General features: G+C 42.5%; 1 protein-coding gene across 3 annotated transcripts in view; it reads right to left on the bottom strand.

Moving 5' to 3' along the window:
- Positions 1-4,723: 4,723 nt before the first annotated feature.
- The window catches only part of ENOPH1 (enolase-phosphatase 1), a 33,456-nt gene continuing 19,903 nt past the window's right edge, over positions 4,724-18,276 (bottom strand). For all 3 annotated transcript variants that reach the window (XM_059667293.1, XM_059667287.1, XM_059667279.1), the window contains exons 3-6: positions 17,377-17,579; positions 16,233-16,365; positions 14,722-14,845; positions 4,724-5,798 (exon numbers count right to left, since the gene is read on the bottom strand). In XM_059667293.1, the coding sequence (XP_059523276.1) occupies positions 5,659-5,798; positions 14,722-14,845; positions 16,233-16,365; positions 17,377-17,501 (522 nt within the window). In that variant the 5' untranslated portion in view covers positions 17,502-17,579 and the 3' untranslated portion in view covers positions 4,724-5,658. The remainder of the gene's footprint in view (positions 5,799-14,721; positions 14,846-16,232; positions 16,366-17,376; positions 17,580-18,276) is intronic.

Here is an 18,276-nt window from a genome sequence, read left to right on the forward strand (position 1 = left end):
GGTTGCTGGGACTCTGTGAGGCAGAGTCCCTAGGGACGGAACTGAGAGCAGCCATAACTGCTTGCTCCGGCCAGCCCTGTAGATCCCCGGGGACCCGCCCCGCCCAAGCCCTGCGCAGAGCCATTTGCCAGATAGCCTCAGGCAAACCCTAGATTAGCACCACCCTAGAGATCCAGCACACAAACTCTCCCACTGCAGACACAGCAGACTCTCATAGCCAGTTAGCCTGGAGGTCAAATCACCCCCGGTATTGCCCACATCAATCAAGGCTTAACTACAACAAGGCTGCGCACAAAGACCACTAGGGGGTGCACCAAGAAAGCATAAAAAATGCGGAGACAAAGAAACAGGACAAAATTGTCAATGGAAGAAATAGAGTTCAGAACCACACTTTTAAGGTCTCTTAAGAACTGTCTAGAAGCCGCCGATAAATGTAGTGAGATCCTCAAGAAAACTAATGAGACCCTTGATGTTATGATAAAGAACCAACTAGAAATTAAGCATACACGGACTGAAATAACGAATACTATACAGACTCCCAAGAGCAGACCAGAGGAGCGCAAGAATCAAGGCAAAGATTTGAAATGCGAAGAAGCAAAAAACACCCAACCAGAAAAGCAAAATGAAAAAAGAATCCGAAAATATGAAGATAGTGTAAGGAGCCTCTGGGACAGCTTCAAGCGTACCAACATCAGAATTATAGGGGTGCCAGAAGAAGAGAGAGAGCAAGATATTGAAAACCTATTTGAAGAAATAATGACAGAAAACTTCCCCCACCTGGTGAAAGAAATAGACCTACAGGTCCAGGAAGCGCAGAGAACCCCAAACAAAAGGAATCCAAAGAGGACCACACCAAGACACATCATAATTAAAATGCCAAGAGCAAAAGACAAAGAGAGAATCTTAAAAGCAGCAAGAGAAAAAAACTCAGTTACCTACAAGGGCGTACCCATACGACTGTCAGCTGATTTCTCAACAGAAACTTTGCAGGCCAGAAGGGAATGGCAAGAAATATTCAAAGTGATGAATAGCAGGAACCTACAACCAAGATTACTTTATCCAGCAAAGCTATCATTCAGAACTGAAGGTCAGATAAAGAGCTTCACAGATAAGGAAAAGCTAAAGGAGTTCATCACCACCAAACCAGTATTATATGAAATGCTGAAAGGCATCCTTTAAGAAGAGGAAGAAGAAGAAAAAGGTAAAGATACAAATTATGAACAACAAACATGCATCTATCAACAAGTGAATCTAAGAATCAAGTGAATAAATAATCTGGTGATCATAATAGAATCAGGGACATAGAAAGGGAATGGACTGACTATTCTTGGGGGGAAAGAGGTGTGGGAGATGCGGGAAGAGACTGGACAGAAATCGTGCACCTATGGATGAGGACAGTGGGTGGGGAGTGAGGGCGGAGGGTGGGGCGGGAACTGGGAGGAGGGGAGTTATGGGGGGGAAAGAGGAACAAATGTAATAATCTGAACAATAAAGATTTAATTAAAAAAAATCTGAATGAACAATTTGGATTAAATCTGTAAGGAAGGTGAATTCTACTTCTATTAGATAGAGTTACTCCAATGTGTTAGCAAAAACTACAAATTACTCTTAAATTAGGTTTAAGATAATAGCATTTTTTAAAGGCTTTTTAAAAATATATATATATAAAATTGATTTTTTTACAGAGAGGAAGGGAGAGGGATAGAAAGTTAGAAGCATCAATGAGAAACATTGATCAGCTGCTTCCTGCACACCTCCTACTGGGGATGTGCCCACAACCAAGGTACATGCCCTTGACCGGAATCGAACCTGGGACCTTTCAGTCCGCAGGCTGATGCTATCCACTGAGCCAAACCCGCTAGGGCAAGATAATAGCATCTGACATCAGGGCATGAGTGGTGGGATAATAAATTGTTTTGGCATATATTAATTCAACTTTGTGCTCTGGTGGGAAGTTTAAACACCTGAAAACAAGTCCTTTTTACACTTCAGCTAGAAAAACTGGCTTTCCAAAAATCTTTTTTTTTTTTTACGTTCTCACCTGAGGATACTTTTTCTATTGATGCTTTTAGAGAGTAGAGGGAAGGAAAGAGAGGAGCAAGAGAGAAAAACATCAGTGTGAGAGAGACCCATTGATTGCTTGCCTCCCGCACACACCCTGACTGGGGCCAGGGATTGAACCTGCAACCAAGGTATGTGCCCTTGACCAGGAATCAAACCCATGGCCCTTTAGTCTGCAGGCTGACCCTCTAACCACTGAGTCAAACCAGCCAAAAATCAGTTTTTAAGAAAATTTGACTTAGGGGAGGAAGGAGAAGAGGAATATTAGTGGGTGAATTTTACTCCGTATTACTGCCCAATTTTCCAAATTACTCTGACTCCTAAAATACCATGCTATTGCCTTTAAGGATAAATGAACTAGACTTATTTTTCTCTTTAAGCTACGTTAGCTCCATCCCTGTATCTGGTGGCCTCACACTTGATAAGGTCTCTGGAGAAACAGCACCATCTGCTGGGCAAAGGCTGCTGTGCACCTGTCTAGAACAATGGTTCTTTACCTTCCTTTCCTTCTGAAACTCTAAAGTGGACACCAGTTAAGCTTAGCACAAAGGCCCAGCCTTCCAGAAGGCCAAACAGAAAGCTCTGCTACTCCAGAGTTGCTGATAAGATTAGAGAAGTCCCTTTGACTGAGGCTTCTCTTCTAAGAAACCAACTTGGGTTTGGGAAAGAGCACAACTGAGGTAGATCTGGATTGACAAAGGGAAATGATAAGGGCCACAACTTCAAGAGGCCTCTGTTCCTCGTATGCTCTGCAAACAAGATGCTGAGAAAATTTAGTGCCTTTGTCCTGTTTTGGAAATTACAGGTAAGATTTTTCCTCCTTTCCTTACTCAGCACCACAAATTTATCTGGATTTACCTCCTAGCTCACAACCCACCTTCTAGGCATTTTCTTCCTTCGTGACCAGTCTCCTTTACAACTCAAGGGTCTTCCAAAGATCCTTTCCTATCATATTGTAAATGAGTTTCTTAGGACCTAAGAAATAGTCCCCTCACCTTTCCCACACCTCTTTGACAAACAGAATTGGATATTGCAATTTTCGAATCTATTTCCGTCATCAACTATTCAATATAAACTAGTTTTTCTGGTACCCTTACCATGGAAAGTGACTGCTGCTGTAGACTAAATGTTTGTGTCCCCCACAGTCATATACTGAAATCTAACCAGCCCCCCCCACCCCCACCCCCACACACACACACATACTTATGCATTTGGAAGTGGGACTTTGGGAGGCCTTGGCAGAACCCTCATTAAGGGATTAGTGCCCTTATAAAAAGAAGCCCAAGAAAGCTCTTTCGTCCCTTCCACCATGTGAAGTTACAAAGAGAAAACTGTTCTGAGCAAACGGCTCTCATCAGACATTAAATTTGCCAGCAGCATGATCTTGGACCCAGCCTTCAGAACTGTTAAGAAATAAAATTTTGGTCCTAGCTGGTTTGGCTCAGTGGATAGAGCATTGGCCTGTGGACTGAGGGGTCCTGGGTTCAATTCCGGTCAGGAACACATGCCCAGATTGCAGGCTCAATCCCCAGTAGGAGTGCAGGAGGCAGCCGATCAATGATTCTCTCTCATCATTGATGTTTCTCTCTCTCTCTCCCTTCCTCTTTAAATCAATAAAAGTATATAAAAAAAAAAAAGAAAGAAAATTTCATTTATAAGCTACCCTATCTCTGGTATTTTGCTATAGCAATCTGAATCCACTAAGACACCTCTCCACCTCCATTCTCCATTGGCTAAACTCGTTTCTAGTCCAGATAATAGTGTATAATTTTCTCTCATTTCTTCCTTACTTTTCCAATTATTCCTTTATTTTCTGTAAGAGATGCCTTTTCTGTCACCTTTTCATGAGCTTTTTCAGAAATTGTATGAAGTTCAACCTTTATTAACATTTGTGGTTTTACCATCATTTACAACTCACTCCTATAAATTCATTTCCCTTTTACTACTCCTCTGTATTTCCATAATCATTAGGTTTCTTAATTAGCTACTAGAAGATAAAAATTGTCAACATAAAAGATCTTTTATAGTCCCTATTCTTTCATATTTGCAAGGTTACTTCCTTTTCCTTATTCAGAGCACTCCCAAAAATCATTCCTTCAGGATTCATTAGTTTTTCTTGATTAATTAGAATAACTGCCTCCTTCAAGCATTATCCTAGGTACCTAAAATATAAGTCTCAAAAATCTAAGAAACCGTGGAAGCCGGTTTGGCTCAGTGGATGGAACGTCGGCCTGCGGACTGAAGGGTCCCAGGTTCGATTCCGGTCAGAGGCATGTGCCTGGGTTGCGGGCATATCCCCAGTGGGAGATGTGCAGGAGGCAGCTGATCGATGTTTCTCTCTCACCGATGTTTCTGACTCTCTCTCTCTCTCCCTTCCTCTCTGTAAAAAATCAATAAAATATATTTTTAAAAAAAATCTAAGAAACCCACTCATATCTTGAATGCTTACTATCCAAATAAAATAACCAATGAGGTTAACCATATATGTATACATAACTCACAGTCAGATTTCCAATGGCATTCCATTAAAACACACACATAGCCAAACCGGTTCTGGCATATGATAAAGCAAAAACTAAAATGAAGTTCTAATTTTTCTAAATCTCTAGTTTCTCTTTTGATTATGGCAATATGTGGTATAGTTCAGGGATCTACATAAAACTGAAAGAAAAAATGTTTTTATTAATCACAATGTGAAATTAACATGACATCCCATTAGGACTAAACCAGGATAAATAATGCTGTTATAAAATTAACATTTCTCACATTCATTTTGAGGAAAATAGGACATAGTAGGGCTCTTCTAGTCTTATAAACTGATTACAGTAAACTTTTTTTTTAATAGTAAACAGCAATAACATATATTCTCAAACCGTGCTAAGAAGGAGAAGGGCAACTATAAAATCTAGTGATTACAACTGTTTTGTAATTTTACCTGTTACATCAGTGCACCTTTTTCACTGATAAAGCAGCTGCTTGCTGGGGGTACTACAATGATTAGCAAGTTTCTTAAGTAATAGATGTTTGTTTGATCAGGATTCAACTAGCTTCCTTTCCCAATTTTGTCTCTTTTGGAGCAGAAATAAATAACGTTATCTTCTGTACGTAAGGAAGCTAATATTTTTAAATTCAGCTGCTAATAATCTTTTAAATCATAATTAAAAGGGAGGATGAATTACTATTAGGGATAAGTCTTTAAAATATTTCCAGTTTTTAAAACACCAAGGCTTCTGAATAACTTCTCAAACCTATCTTTCCATTTTGGTCCATAATGTGATAACTGTAACACATTAGATCTGTATTGTAGTAATTTCTTCTATCAACTACATTTTACCCTCAATAAGGGTGAGAGAGTTGTGGTTTCAAACCATTTCTACATATAAAGCACCTTTAAATTAGTTTCCTTTTCACTGAACTGAGATTTCCCCCCAACTTTTGTGCCTATGAAGGTAATTTGAACACACACATATATACTTGCATGCATACATACGTGTGTTTATATGTACATTTAAAAGTAAGTTACTTTTACCACTAGAAAAAACTAGACTACAGGGCGACTGACTCTGTGGAGACAGTTTGGTCTTCCTCGGAAATCCTCTAGGTGGAAGAAGGCAGGTACAGTTCGCTGAAGGACGTGATGAGGCTGTAGTAAGTCTTTTCATCATCTGTTAGTCCTGCATTGCCAGGTCTCACCACCACAGCTACATGTACATCTGCTTCCTCAGCAGCACTGGCCTCTGTGAAAATCAAAATGAATGCCAGAAACTTAAAAATATGATCTGAGATTTACTTCAAAGTAATCAGGGTGATATGGGAATGTAAAAAACAGGTTTGACCCTGATCTGATAACATCTGAAGCTAGAAGGGTACATAGGTGCTGACTATATTATTCCCTTTTATCACATCATTTTAATTTTTCTGTAATAAAAATTTTTTTAATATAATTGTACATGACAGGCTATAATGGCAACTATCCAGACTTCTGAGTTTTGTGGGTTTTTTTGGGTTTTTTTTAATCTTTATTGTTCAGATTATTACAGTTGTTCCTTTTTTCCTCCCATAGCTCCCCTCCACCTGGTTCCCCTCCCACCCTCCACCCTCACCCCCGCCCCCCGTCCTCATCAATAGGTGCACGATTTTTGTCCAGTCTCTTCCCGCATCCCCCACAGCCCTTTCCCCCCCAAGAATAGTCCACTCCCTTTCTATGCCCCTGATTCTATTATAATCACCAGTTTATTCTGTTCATCAGATTATTTATTCACTTGATTTTTAGATTCACTTGTTGATAGATGTGTATTTGTTGTTCATAATTTGTATCTTTAGCTTTTTCTTCTTCTTCCTCTTCTTAAAGGATACCTTTCAGCATTTCATATAATACTGGTTTGGTGGTGATGAACTCCTTTAGCTTTTCCTTATCTGTGAAGCTCTTTATCTGACCTTCAATTCTGAATGATAGCTTTGCTGGATAGAGTAATCTTGGTTGCAGGTTCCTGCTATTCATCACTTGGAATATTTCTTGCCACTCCGTTCTGGCCTGCAAAGTTTCTGTTGAGAAATCAGCTGACAGTCGTATGAGTACTCCCTTGTAGGTAATTGTCTGTCTTTCTCTTGCTGCTTTTAAGATTCTCTCTTGTCTTTTGCTCTTGGCATTTTAATTATGATGTGTCTTGGTGTGGTCCTCTTTGGATTCCTTTTGTTTGGGGTTCTCTGCGCTTCCTGGACTTGTAAGTCTATTTCTTTCACCAGGTGGGGGAAGTTTTCTGTCATTATTTCTTCAAATAGGTTTTCAATATCTTGCTCTCTCTCTTCTTCTGGCACCCCTATTATTTGGATGTTGGCATGCTTGAAGCTGTCCCAGAGGCTCCTTACACTATCTTCATGTTTTTGAATTCTTTTTTCATTTTGCTTTTCTGGTTGGGTGTTTTTTGCTTCTTCGCATTTCAAATCTTTGCCTTGATTCTTGCGCTCCTCTGGTCTGCTGTTGGGAGTCTGTATAATATTCTTTATTTCAGTCAGTGTATGCTTAATTTCTAGTTGGTCCTTTATCACAACCTCGAGGGTCTCACTAGATTTCTTGAGGGTCTCATTAAGTTTATCGGCGGTTTCTAGAAAATTCTTGAAAAACCTTAAAAGTGTGGTTTTGAACTCTATATCCAATAGTTTGCTTTCCTCCATTTCTGTCATTAGTGACCTGTTTCTTTGTCTCGGCATTTTTTATGCTTCGCTGTGTCGATAGAGTGGCTTTCTGTGCTAAGTGTCCTATAGAGCCCAGTGGCTCAGCCTCCCCAATTACTTGAGGTAGACACTCTTGGTGCACCCCCTTGTGGGCTTTGGGCACAGTCTTATTGTAGTTAAGCCTTGATTGTTGTAGGTAACACTGGGAGGATTTGACCTCCAGGCCAATTGGCTGTGAGAATCAGCTGTGCCTGCAGTGGGAGAACTTCGGTGCTAGAGACACTGCTCCGGGACAAGACTTGCTTCAGTGGGGCTTTGGTGCTCACTGAGTCTGCCCCCTGAGTTTGTCCTTTATGGATCCGAGGAGCTGCAATCTGGATGGTCCCACTCTGACCACCAGGCACACTGGCTCCTGGATCTCTAAGGAGGTGCTAATCTAGCCTCTGCCTGAGGCTACCCAGCAGAAGCTCAGCTGTGAAGCAATGCAAGTTGCCCTGGGGCCTTGGGCAAGCTGCAGTTTGTTAAGTAATTTTCAGATTGCAAAGGGCCGGGCCTTTCATATGCAAAAGGCTCTGTGCAAGGCTTGGGCGGGGCGGGGTCCCAGAGGATCAACAGGGTGGGCAGAGCGAGCAGTTATGGCTGCTCTCAGTCCTGCCCTCAGAGGCCCCGCTTCTCAGTGTCCCAGCTATCGCTGCGAGCTCCTCCGAGAGAAAGCTGCCCTTGAGTACCGACTGATGCCAGACAGTCCCGTTTCTCCCATATGAATCTGGGTCCCCAGAGACTCGCCCAGAACTGGAGCTCAGAGCTTGAGACTTCCTCCCGATTGAAAAAGACAACCGTGTCCTCAGCCGCCAGCCCTCTCCACATGCACCTCCACATCTTTGTATTTTACTTCCGCACCGCACCTCCTCTGAGTCTCGGTATGCTTTTCTCTTTCCTTCTAGTTGTAGAATTTCCACTCAGCCAGCCTTCCTGTGGTTCTGGATGATGTCTGTTCCATCTTTTAGTTGTATTTTTGAAGTGGTTGTGCGAGGCAGCAATCTCCGGTGTTTACCTATGCCGTCATCTTGGTTTTCCCAGAACTGAGTTTTATTAAGTACATGTGAATGCAGGACAGTGAATGCAGGACAGAGCCATGTTCTGGCCACACCTTTGTTCCATTCCCTCCCATTAGTCCTACAGAGAACTGAGCTGTATCCCCAAAGGGCAGCCTGCTGGGGAAAACACCAATTAAGAAGAGATGAGAAAAATAGAATCCTAGGACCTAATAAAGCTGAAATACCTGCTCTCACAACCTGAGCCCAAACGTATCACAACCCTTGACTAGAATACCCATCTTTTTTGCCTGGTAAATTCCTAGTCTTTAGAATTCAATTTAAATATCTCATCTTCCAGAAGCTCTATTAAGGGCATCCTATGTGTTCCTTCAACACCCTGTATTTTAGCTCTATTGCAACAACATGAAGTGACAGTTATTATCTGTTGTCACTCTCCTTCCTCAATAGATTGTGATCTGTGATTGCATAGTGGGTAAAATAATAACAGGATTAGTAAAATAAAACTAGACATTACAGGAAATATCTCTAAAATGCCTTGGGTTATGTATCTCTTCATCTTGTTTCCATCTGAAAGGTAACAGCTTTTAATTTAGCACCTAATATACCAGGTACTGTTCTAGAAACAGAGAACAAAACAAGGCTCCCACCTTCATGGAGCTCCATTCTCATCTAAATCTTTACAATAACCTTGAGGTAGTTACTATTACTAACCCCTTTCCACAGATATGGAAACTGAGAGCTAGGGAGGTAGAACTAAAGTTTGAAATTGTTACTCTGACTCTGTGGTCTGTGCTCTAGAACAAGGGTCAGCAAGTTACATATGGCCTGACACTTGTTTTTGTAAACAGAGGCTGAGTGTCCTGCAAAGCCTAACGTATGTTCTACCTGGCCCTGTCCAGAACAAGTGTGCCGGCTCCTGGTCTACAGTGCTACTACTCGAGTGTGGTCCATGGACCAGCAGTGTGGGAATCACCTGGAATCTCAGGTCCCCAGCATGGAACTACTGAATTAGGACTTGCAATTTAACAAATGATGCCTCTGCAGAGGGTGAGCTTTGATCAGAAAGTTGAAGGAAAGAAAGTTGGCAAAAGAGGAGGCATTTGATGCAGGAGGCACTGTAGGCAAACATAATACATGTGTAAATATTGGGAGAATGGAGCAAGTCAGGGTGGGAGGTAGGACACAGTTCGGAAAGATGGGGCATACTTGGATAGACAGAGCAAAACTGGGGAATAATCTGAAACACGCTGTATGGAATTTAGGTTTGGTATAAAAAACCTCAGTGGGCCCTGGCCAGGTGGCTCAGTTGATTGGAGTGTTGTCCCGTACACCTGCAGGTTCTATTCCTGGTCAGGGCACATAGCTAGGTTGCGGATTCGATATCAAGTTGGGGTGCCTACGGGGGAGGGCAATTGACTGATGTTTCTCTCTTACATCGATGTTTCTCTCCCTTCCTCTCTCTAAAATCAGTTTAAAAATGTACACACACACACACACACAAGCATGTCCTTGGGTGAGGATTAAAAAACACCTCAGTAGTTTCTCTTTGGAAAACAGTTGCAACATCTGAATGGATTAAAGAGCAGTGGTGTTGAGAGATAAGATCCCAGTGAGAAGTGGGACAGGCTGTCTCTTCCTCCTACCTACCTCAGGTGTCTTTCTCCTCTCCCTTTGAAAGGGCTGTCCCCTTCCCAAGGTGAAAAAAGTGCTAAACAATCCTCTCCTCAGGTAAACTCTGCAGATGCCATTCATCCCAGCAGAAGAGGCAGCTCCCTCCTACTCCCCGCCAGTTCTGAGCCTGAATGCCTCAAGTCAAGCTTTCCTCCTAACGAGCAATCTGGGGTCTCCACCAAGCTGAGCCATCATGATCCACGATCCACCTGACACTAGCTAATTGTTCCACATTCATCATCTTACCTACATCACCATGGGCAAGTTCAGTTCCTAAGCATCTATTTGCTCTATTCATACAATACTGAGACACTAATACTTAAAACACTGGACCTCTTTCCTTTCCTCAAAAGGGAAAAAGTCATTCAGTTCTCTCTCTCTCTCTCTTTCTTTTTAGAGAGAGTGGAAAAGAGAGAGAAGGAGAGGGAGGGAGGAAGAGAAAGGGAAAGGAGGGAAGGAGAGAGAAACATTCATGTGAGAAACACATCAATTGGTTGCCTCCTACACATGCTCCAACCAGGGTGGGGGATTGAACCTGAAACCTTGGTACACGCCCTTGACTGGGAATTGAACCCGCAACCCTTCCGTGCACAGGCTGGCACTCTAACCACTGAGAAACACAGGCCAGGCTCAGTTCTCTTTTATGCTTGGGTGTTATTTGGGATATCATTTAGTCCTCCACTCTGCCTTGGCAATAAAAGTCTGGGCATGTGATACCAAAACACAGGATCAGAGATAATAGACAAGAGTGAGGCAGGCAGCCAGCTGCCTGGCCCCATCCCAGCTACAGATGGACCCAGTTCTGGCCTTACTACCGGGTGTGGAGCTGGCAGAAGTCTAGGGGCAGGAATAAAACCTCTTTGTGAGGACTCTGAGGGAATCAATTTCATTGTGAGGCCAAACTGGGGATCATCTCTAATCTGTAAAAAGAGTAAGAAAAATTTTTGGGACTGCACCCTAAGGAAAGGAAATGGCTTAAGGGAAAAAGAAAGTGCCAGGAGCCGGTCCATCCTTGCTGTTTCAAGGGACCTGGCATATATAGCATACGGTTCTTAATATGTTTGCTCACCTTCTTGGCGCTGTGTTTTAACCAAGGTCACCTCTCCGAGAAAGGTTGAATCCCCAGGTAGGGATTTTCCCCTGAAGTTAGGGAGGGAATAAAACTCCTTAACTAAGTGCCAGGCGGGTAGTTAATCAATTTAACTACAAACAATCATGCTTAAGCTACATAATCTTTACTCCCTGGAATGGAGATAAGAAACGCCCTAACCTTTGTAATAGAAATTGACAGGATTAGAATCAACTGGTATAAATACAGATGCAACAAGACAACAACAGACAGAATTCAGAAGACAGAAGCAGACAGAACTCAGAACACAGAACTAAGGACACAGGGCTTGGAAGACAGGACCAAGAGAGACAGAGCCTAGGCACAGAACCTACACAGAACGTTCTCTAGAGACAGAAGAACTTCGCTGGCGAGAGCATGCCGGAGGATCCTGGACAGGGACTGGCCTCAGAGCCTGGAGGCGGAGCCTGGCGAGAGAACATGGCAAAAGATCCTGGACTGAACCTGACTACAGAAATTGGCAAGAGAACCTGACTAGAATCTGGTGACCAAACCTGGCTGGACAAGTCCCTGTGTCATTCCTTCTTCGCCAACTCCGACCACACCTTTGGGGACCCCTGGACCTGCTGGGGTTGGACCCCGGCAAGAAAGACCTGAAATTATAGATGTACTACTATGGCAACTAGACAAAAAAATGTAGCTGAAAACAAGACTATGAAGAAACCATACGTGATCTTAGAGCAGAATTTGTAATTATTAATAGTAACCAAAAGGTGGAGGATGGAGAGAAACATTGGGTCTGGGGATCACAGAATGCTTGGGACAGGCTGACTTTATGGAGAGCCCCAGCCACAAATCAGATCCCTAAGCCTGCAGGAACTTAACCATTCAAAGTGCTAAGGAAATTAAATATACGACAAACCACAAATTTTCATCTTCAACAGTCCCCTTTATGTGAATGATTAAAGAAAAACAATTCACAGATTAAACCAGACAAACTCACCAGGACAAGGCCTGTCTCCTTTCCATAAGGAGTAAATTTATCATTCCTCACAGAAACTGCTGGTGCATCCCTAACCTATATGGACAACAAAGCGACCTCCCACCTCAACACTCAAAGTCCCACAAAAACCAAAGAGGGTATAATGAGCTTCAAAGCAGTAAAATGTTTGATAGGCAAACATTTACAGTTCAAAGTAAAGGCCAGGTGAAATGTTTGTTGATGGCACATTTAAGTGGCCTGGCTACCTAGTTACACCTTGAACCCTAAAGCAGTGTGTCTGTGCATCTGTCAGTCTCACTTCAGTGCAGTCAGATATGCCAAATGTAAAGCTTTCCAAGATGTGGGAAAATGAGACACCATTTGTAGAAACCCTTAGACTCAAGCTGAGCCAAGCCAGGACAGGTGCTGATCCCCACTAAATACTGTCTAACTAGGTCAAAAGTTCCAGTCTAGATGCATCAAGGTGTGAAATTTAACAAAGGTAATCACAATTACTGAATTCTTTGGTATGTCAAGTGAAATTAAGCCCGTTTTACCCCTTTCTCCAAAAAACATATTATAGCTTCTTGAAGGCATCTAGCTTCTGGATGATCTATGCTGGTTGAGATTTTTTCCAAATCCACTTAGCAAATTAGTCTGTGTTATTATATACCTACAACTCCTCCCTAACACAAGAGGCCAAAAGGTCAAGGGTCAGCAGTAGAAAAAATATACGCACTACCACAGGTAAGATGCCACTGCCAGCAGACCGGATTTGCCTTTGGGCCCCATCTCTGCAAGTCCTAATGACTGGGTGACTTTAGTTCTGTGACAATAGACAGAGGGCTGAAGGGAGGAATATTGCCTGTAGGTGCTGAAGCTGCCCCCAAGGGGCCCAGGAGCCACGTGGAGCTGACTAGGCAAGAGAGCATCTCCCTGCCCTCTGTCTCTCCCCCAAACGCCTTCCCCAGCGTGCGGCAGTCAGGGTGCTGGAGCAGCTGCGCAGTGCACAAAGCCCTGCTCTGGGGTAAACAGAGGGTGAAACTTATAACCCAAGGTGAGTGGAAGAAACAAAAATATATAGAACTACCCTCAAATACAAGTGCAATTATAAACACACCAAGGTAGCCCCTGGGGAGATGCACAACTCTAAGGAGAATAACCATAAAATCAAGGGCCAGGGCTAAGGCCAGGCTGGGGAGTATGGGAAAGCCTCACCAACCAGGGACATTCAAGTAAGAACAGCAGGGACACCCAACACCCCATCTCCCCAAACCCCGCCTTTGCCTACTGCTGCCTGTTTCCTTATTGGCTACCATTTCCCTCTATCATTTCATAGAGGACTCACAGTCTTACAAACGTACTTGGGTATGTATTTTACATTTGGTCAAAACCACTCCTGAAATCACTTAAATTGCCAATGAAGAACAGTATACATTGCTTTGTGCATTCGATCCTTAAAGTAATAATGCATCTGCTAATATACCATCTATATATATAAAACCCTCATATGCAAATAGACCAAAAGGCGGAACAACCGAACCACCGGTCGCTATGACGTGCGCTGACCACCAGAAACATGGCGGGCGTCGGCAGCAGGCGGCAGAGTGCGGAACATGACAGGCATCACTGCGGCAGGATGGTGGAGCAGGTGGGCGGCACCAGACCAAGGCGGGACATGGGTCACTGTCATCAGGGCGAGCCTCTGGTGGTTACTGAAAATGAAAATTCTTTGCTCCCGTGTGCCATGTCCCGCTGGGCGCTTGCACCTGCTGCCAGCCCCGATTGCCCCTGAGGGCTTCTCCACCTCCCCCTGCTTCTGAGGGGCAATCGGGGCAGCCACCACCGCTTGCACTGCTGACAGCGCCGGCCCTAATCACTCTGTGCTGTCAGCGGGTGCAAGTGGGGCCGGTGCTGTCAGCATGTGGAAGCAACAGTGGTAGGAGCGGGGCTGCTGGCAGACAGGGGACCAGGGGCCACGGCAGGAGGGGCCAGGCAGGGTCTCGGAGGATGGGCAAGACCCGCCCCTGTGCCCACTGCAGCCTCGTGGCCCACAGTTCCTTTTAAGGTGCATGAATTCATGCACTGGGCCCCTAGTTTGAAATAAAGAGGGCCATGCTGGGTAAAGAAGATGCTGTCTTTAAACAGGTGAATCTTGAAGGCCTGGGAACTAATAAGACGGTCTTCGGGAAGGTGGGGATGAGGCTCCTAGTCAAGCCAGGGCAGTGTTCACCAATTGAATGGACTGTAAGGCAAAGTCACTCAAACTAGAGTTCTCTTTTATCGGCTGAGTGTGTTATGTGATCTCACTGCTGCTAAATATGTTTGATGCAGATGCACTGTGACTTTATTGTCCTTACCTAGCCATGCACCTACCATCATATTCTTGCCTGCATGCTCATTTCCACAACGATACCCTGTAAGTCATCCTTTCTTATTTTCCCATTTCACCTGTGTGTGTAAGTACAGAGGGATGCGTATGCAACCAAGGATAAGGAGTTAAAATGAGAGAAAATAAGTTTTTCCAATGCCACTTCCCCATACACAACCCCCAATGGAGAGAAAGGTGAGTTGGCCGGTTCACTGTTTCTTTTTATAAAACTTTCATTTTTCAAAGGTCCACCCATAAACTTTCTTTAAAGAGGCAATGTGTCTGTAGTGCTGGGCTCAGATCCCATCCTGGAATAAGAAGTCAGATTCCTCACCTAGAGTAACGTCTGTCAGAAACAAGATGTTGTTGGTTGAGCACCCAATGCTGTTTGCAATCTTTCGATAACTCTCACTCTCTACTTTGTGTCCAATCTTGGTATCAAAGTGACCATCAACAAGCTGAAAAAAGAGAAGGGGAAATACTGATGTTGTAATTATACTAGTAACCTGGACCACTTTGTCTCTATCCCTTATCTCTGAAATATACAATCATAGTGACTTCATTCACTCAATATGTAACTGAAAAATCTACATACAAGAGAACTTTGAGATGACTACAAAAAGTACATACAAAGATTTTATAGCAATAAACATTTGAAAGGAGAAAACTACCAAATCAACATATATAAGATAATTTTACAATCTACTTGCTTTGCTTTCTTTAGCATTAATTTTTTATACAAAATCTTTTAAAATCTACATGACCTACTTTCTACCCTTAAAATACTATTTGTACTCAAACTACTTAGTAGAGTGAGTTTCACTACTGACGAAAGTTTCACTCCTTTCGACCCCAGAATAAACAGATTTCTTTACCCTACCTCATTAGTAAGTTGTTATTTTACTTTCATTTTCTGATTAAAACATTCTGAGATTCTACCCAAGAACTAGTATATATCCTTGCTGCTCAATAAGTATTTATTTTAAAACTAGTTAGCTGAGTGACCTATAGTGTACCACTAAGTTCAGTGTATACTGAATTAGCATTTCTTTTTAAATCCCTTAAGTGAATCCTTTCCAATGACCACCCTGTCCTCCAGGGGGCATAGGGATGCTAGGACAGAGGGGCTAACAACAATTTTTTCATGGACAAGAAATTTAATAGGTGGCCTTAACTTTTAATTGTTTAATGATGTACCCAGTTCTCTTACATAAGAATGCTGGCTCTGCTAAAGTAAAATCTGTATCTCTCCAAAGTACCAGAAACAATTAATCCACCTTGTACTCTGCTCCAGTCAAGAAGTCCGTTTTTTTCTTTTTTTTTTTGATGGTGGCTAGTATCACTACTTTACATCTTACCTGCTCTACTTTAAACAACCAAAAGAAGCATGCCATCAGTTTCCTTTCGGTTGACAACTTGCTAATACTGGCAAGATAGCTCATTTACAAGCTAGCTCATGTCTTTTAGCTGTATTTTATATCACAGAACCACTTAGGGTGAATGTTTAAAAATGCAGACTCCTGACTCCCCACTCCAGGCCTGCCGATTCAGATTTGCTCAGAAGCAGGGCCCAGGGATCTACATTTTTAACAGACTCCCCAGGTGATCCTTATGCACAACAAAGTTTAAGAACCTTTGATATATAAAGACTGGTTAACACAGAAACAGTTAACTCTTGCTTATAATGTATTTCCCCAGTTTTCCCACTTCCCTTTACAACATGCTTGGCATATATAAATGCAATTATCTGAATGGGGATTTAGCTTATAACTGTACCATATTCCTGTAACATTCATTATTTCATGCTTTGATAATGTCAAAGAACAAAGTTATCATGTAACCTACCTCAAGAATATCTCCCTCTGTAGAATACCCGAATAATAGTTTCTGTGCTTCTACACTCCCTGAAGAATAAATATACACCTTCATTCCAGCCTCTCTCCACTTCCTGACTGCTGGAACTACATCTTCAAAGAACCTAGACAGAAAATCAAGTTAAAATGCAGGAATACATTATGTTGCCAGATGAAAACCAATCAAAATAGTTGTCACAAGTTTCTCTATTTGTGCCCAAATTGTCATCATGAGAAGGGACTCTATCTGCAGATCTAGTAAGAGTGTCACGGAGTTCCAGGATCACACAGATCAGAAACAATAATTTGAGTGGGGAGAAAAATAGTTTTTGACAGCCCCACTATGATAATCAAAAGTGATTACAGTCTGGCTGGTGTGGGTCAGTGGTTGAGCGCTGACCTATGAACCAGGAGGTCATGGTTCGATTCCCAGTCAGGGCACACACCCAGGTTACAGGCTTGATCCCCAATGTAGGGTGTGTGGGAGGCAGCCTATCAGTGAGTCTCTCTCATCATTGATGTTTCTATCTTTCTGTCTCCCTTCCTCTCATAGGCAGCTGGAAACAGTCTTGGATCTTAGGGTTTATATCAGGGAAGTGCTGCTAAAATACTTAGCAGCAGTATCTTAAGAATTTTTTAGCAAAGCAGGACTCATAAGTCTTCTTTAGCAGGAGTGTTCTTAGGAACTCCACAACCAAGACAAAGAGCACAGAGAAGAGTGGCACTGCTGACACTGAGTAATCCCCAAAGCGACGGGGAGCATAATTTTACTTCTCTAACAGAAGAGAAACAGATAATCGAATGGTCCTAGGAAGCAGCTCAACATGCTGTTACTCTTAGCAAAGGATCAGATCTGACTTAGTCCAAGAAAGTCACCATTTCCCAGGAAGCTATTTTCAAACTGGAATTAAAAGTTCTTTAACCATCCCACCAAGCCAAACATCAGGTTTGGGGAATTTAGCTGGGTGAAGTGCTTTATCCCAGCTTCGAAAAAATAAAACACTCACTTGTTAGAATTAAAAGAATTTGATTTTACCTATTGTACTAATCATGCAACACTGGAGAAGAGGACTAGTGAAAATGTATTTGGTTTGGGGGCTGATGAAATGTTCAGAGTCCCATGAGCAGCTACATACTCTGCTTTCACATGCCCTGTTGTGAATGCTGCCCTCCACATGTGGCCCTGCAGCTGTTTCAGTGCTGTAGTCTTTCGGTCCAGAGACATCTGCCAGCACACATTATCTACCACGGCCTGGATCATCAGTTGCAGGTCATCTGCTCCATTCTCAGGTGCAGCAGGGATTGGAACAGCCCCATCCAGGTGGGAGTCCTCTTCAGCCTTCAAGTCATAAACATTTTTTGAAAAAAGAGTCCTTAAAATGAGACCTGAAAACCAAGCCTACCAATTTTCTCCAACTATCATTAGCACCAAGCACTGTTACAAATTAAAGGATCCTACATTTTTGGTGCTGATCTGAATGATTCCTAAAAGAAATGGATTATAATTAATAACTTACACGATCTTCCCTATATTGCTAAAGTTAAAATTTAAACTGAGAGGCATCTTTGTAGGAAGAGAGACAGCACATGATAAAATGATACAGTTAAGACCTGGTTTGTTGATTCACTTATTAGGATGAACAAACTAGGACTCAATGAAATCTGATAATTTTCTCTGAACTGTAACTAAAGAAAAAAAACACACAAGAAAACCTTTAAATCAGTTCATGTCTGGAATTCAATGAAAAGAAGCTAGTGAAGTAATGTCTGGGGTTGCTTCATATTCAGTCTCCTGCCATCTCTCATATCTTATAAAAACTCTAACAGCTATTTGAAACACTGACAATGTGAGAACGCCTATGTCCAAACTCTAAAGACTCGATGATATACATCCTACAGCAAGGATATATATGTACATATGGTTCAACAAGAGTTGAGACAACAAAAAAGGTAAGGGGAGGTGTTTCAGACTAACCTGGAGTTATCTAGAAAATCTAACAAACTCAAATACTCCATGTCCCAAAGAATATGATTAC

The sequence above is a fragment of the Myotis daubentonii genome, chromosome 1 (genome assembly GCF_963259705.1).
Source record: "Myotis daubentonii chromosome 1, mMyoDau2.1, whole genome shotgun sequence".
Taxonomy (NCBI): Eukaryota; Metazoa; Chordata; class Mammalia; order Chiroptera; family Vespertilionidae; genus Myotis; species Myotis daubentonii.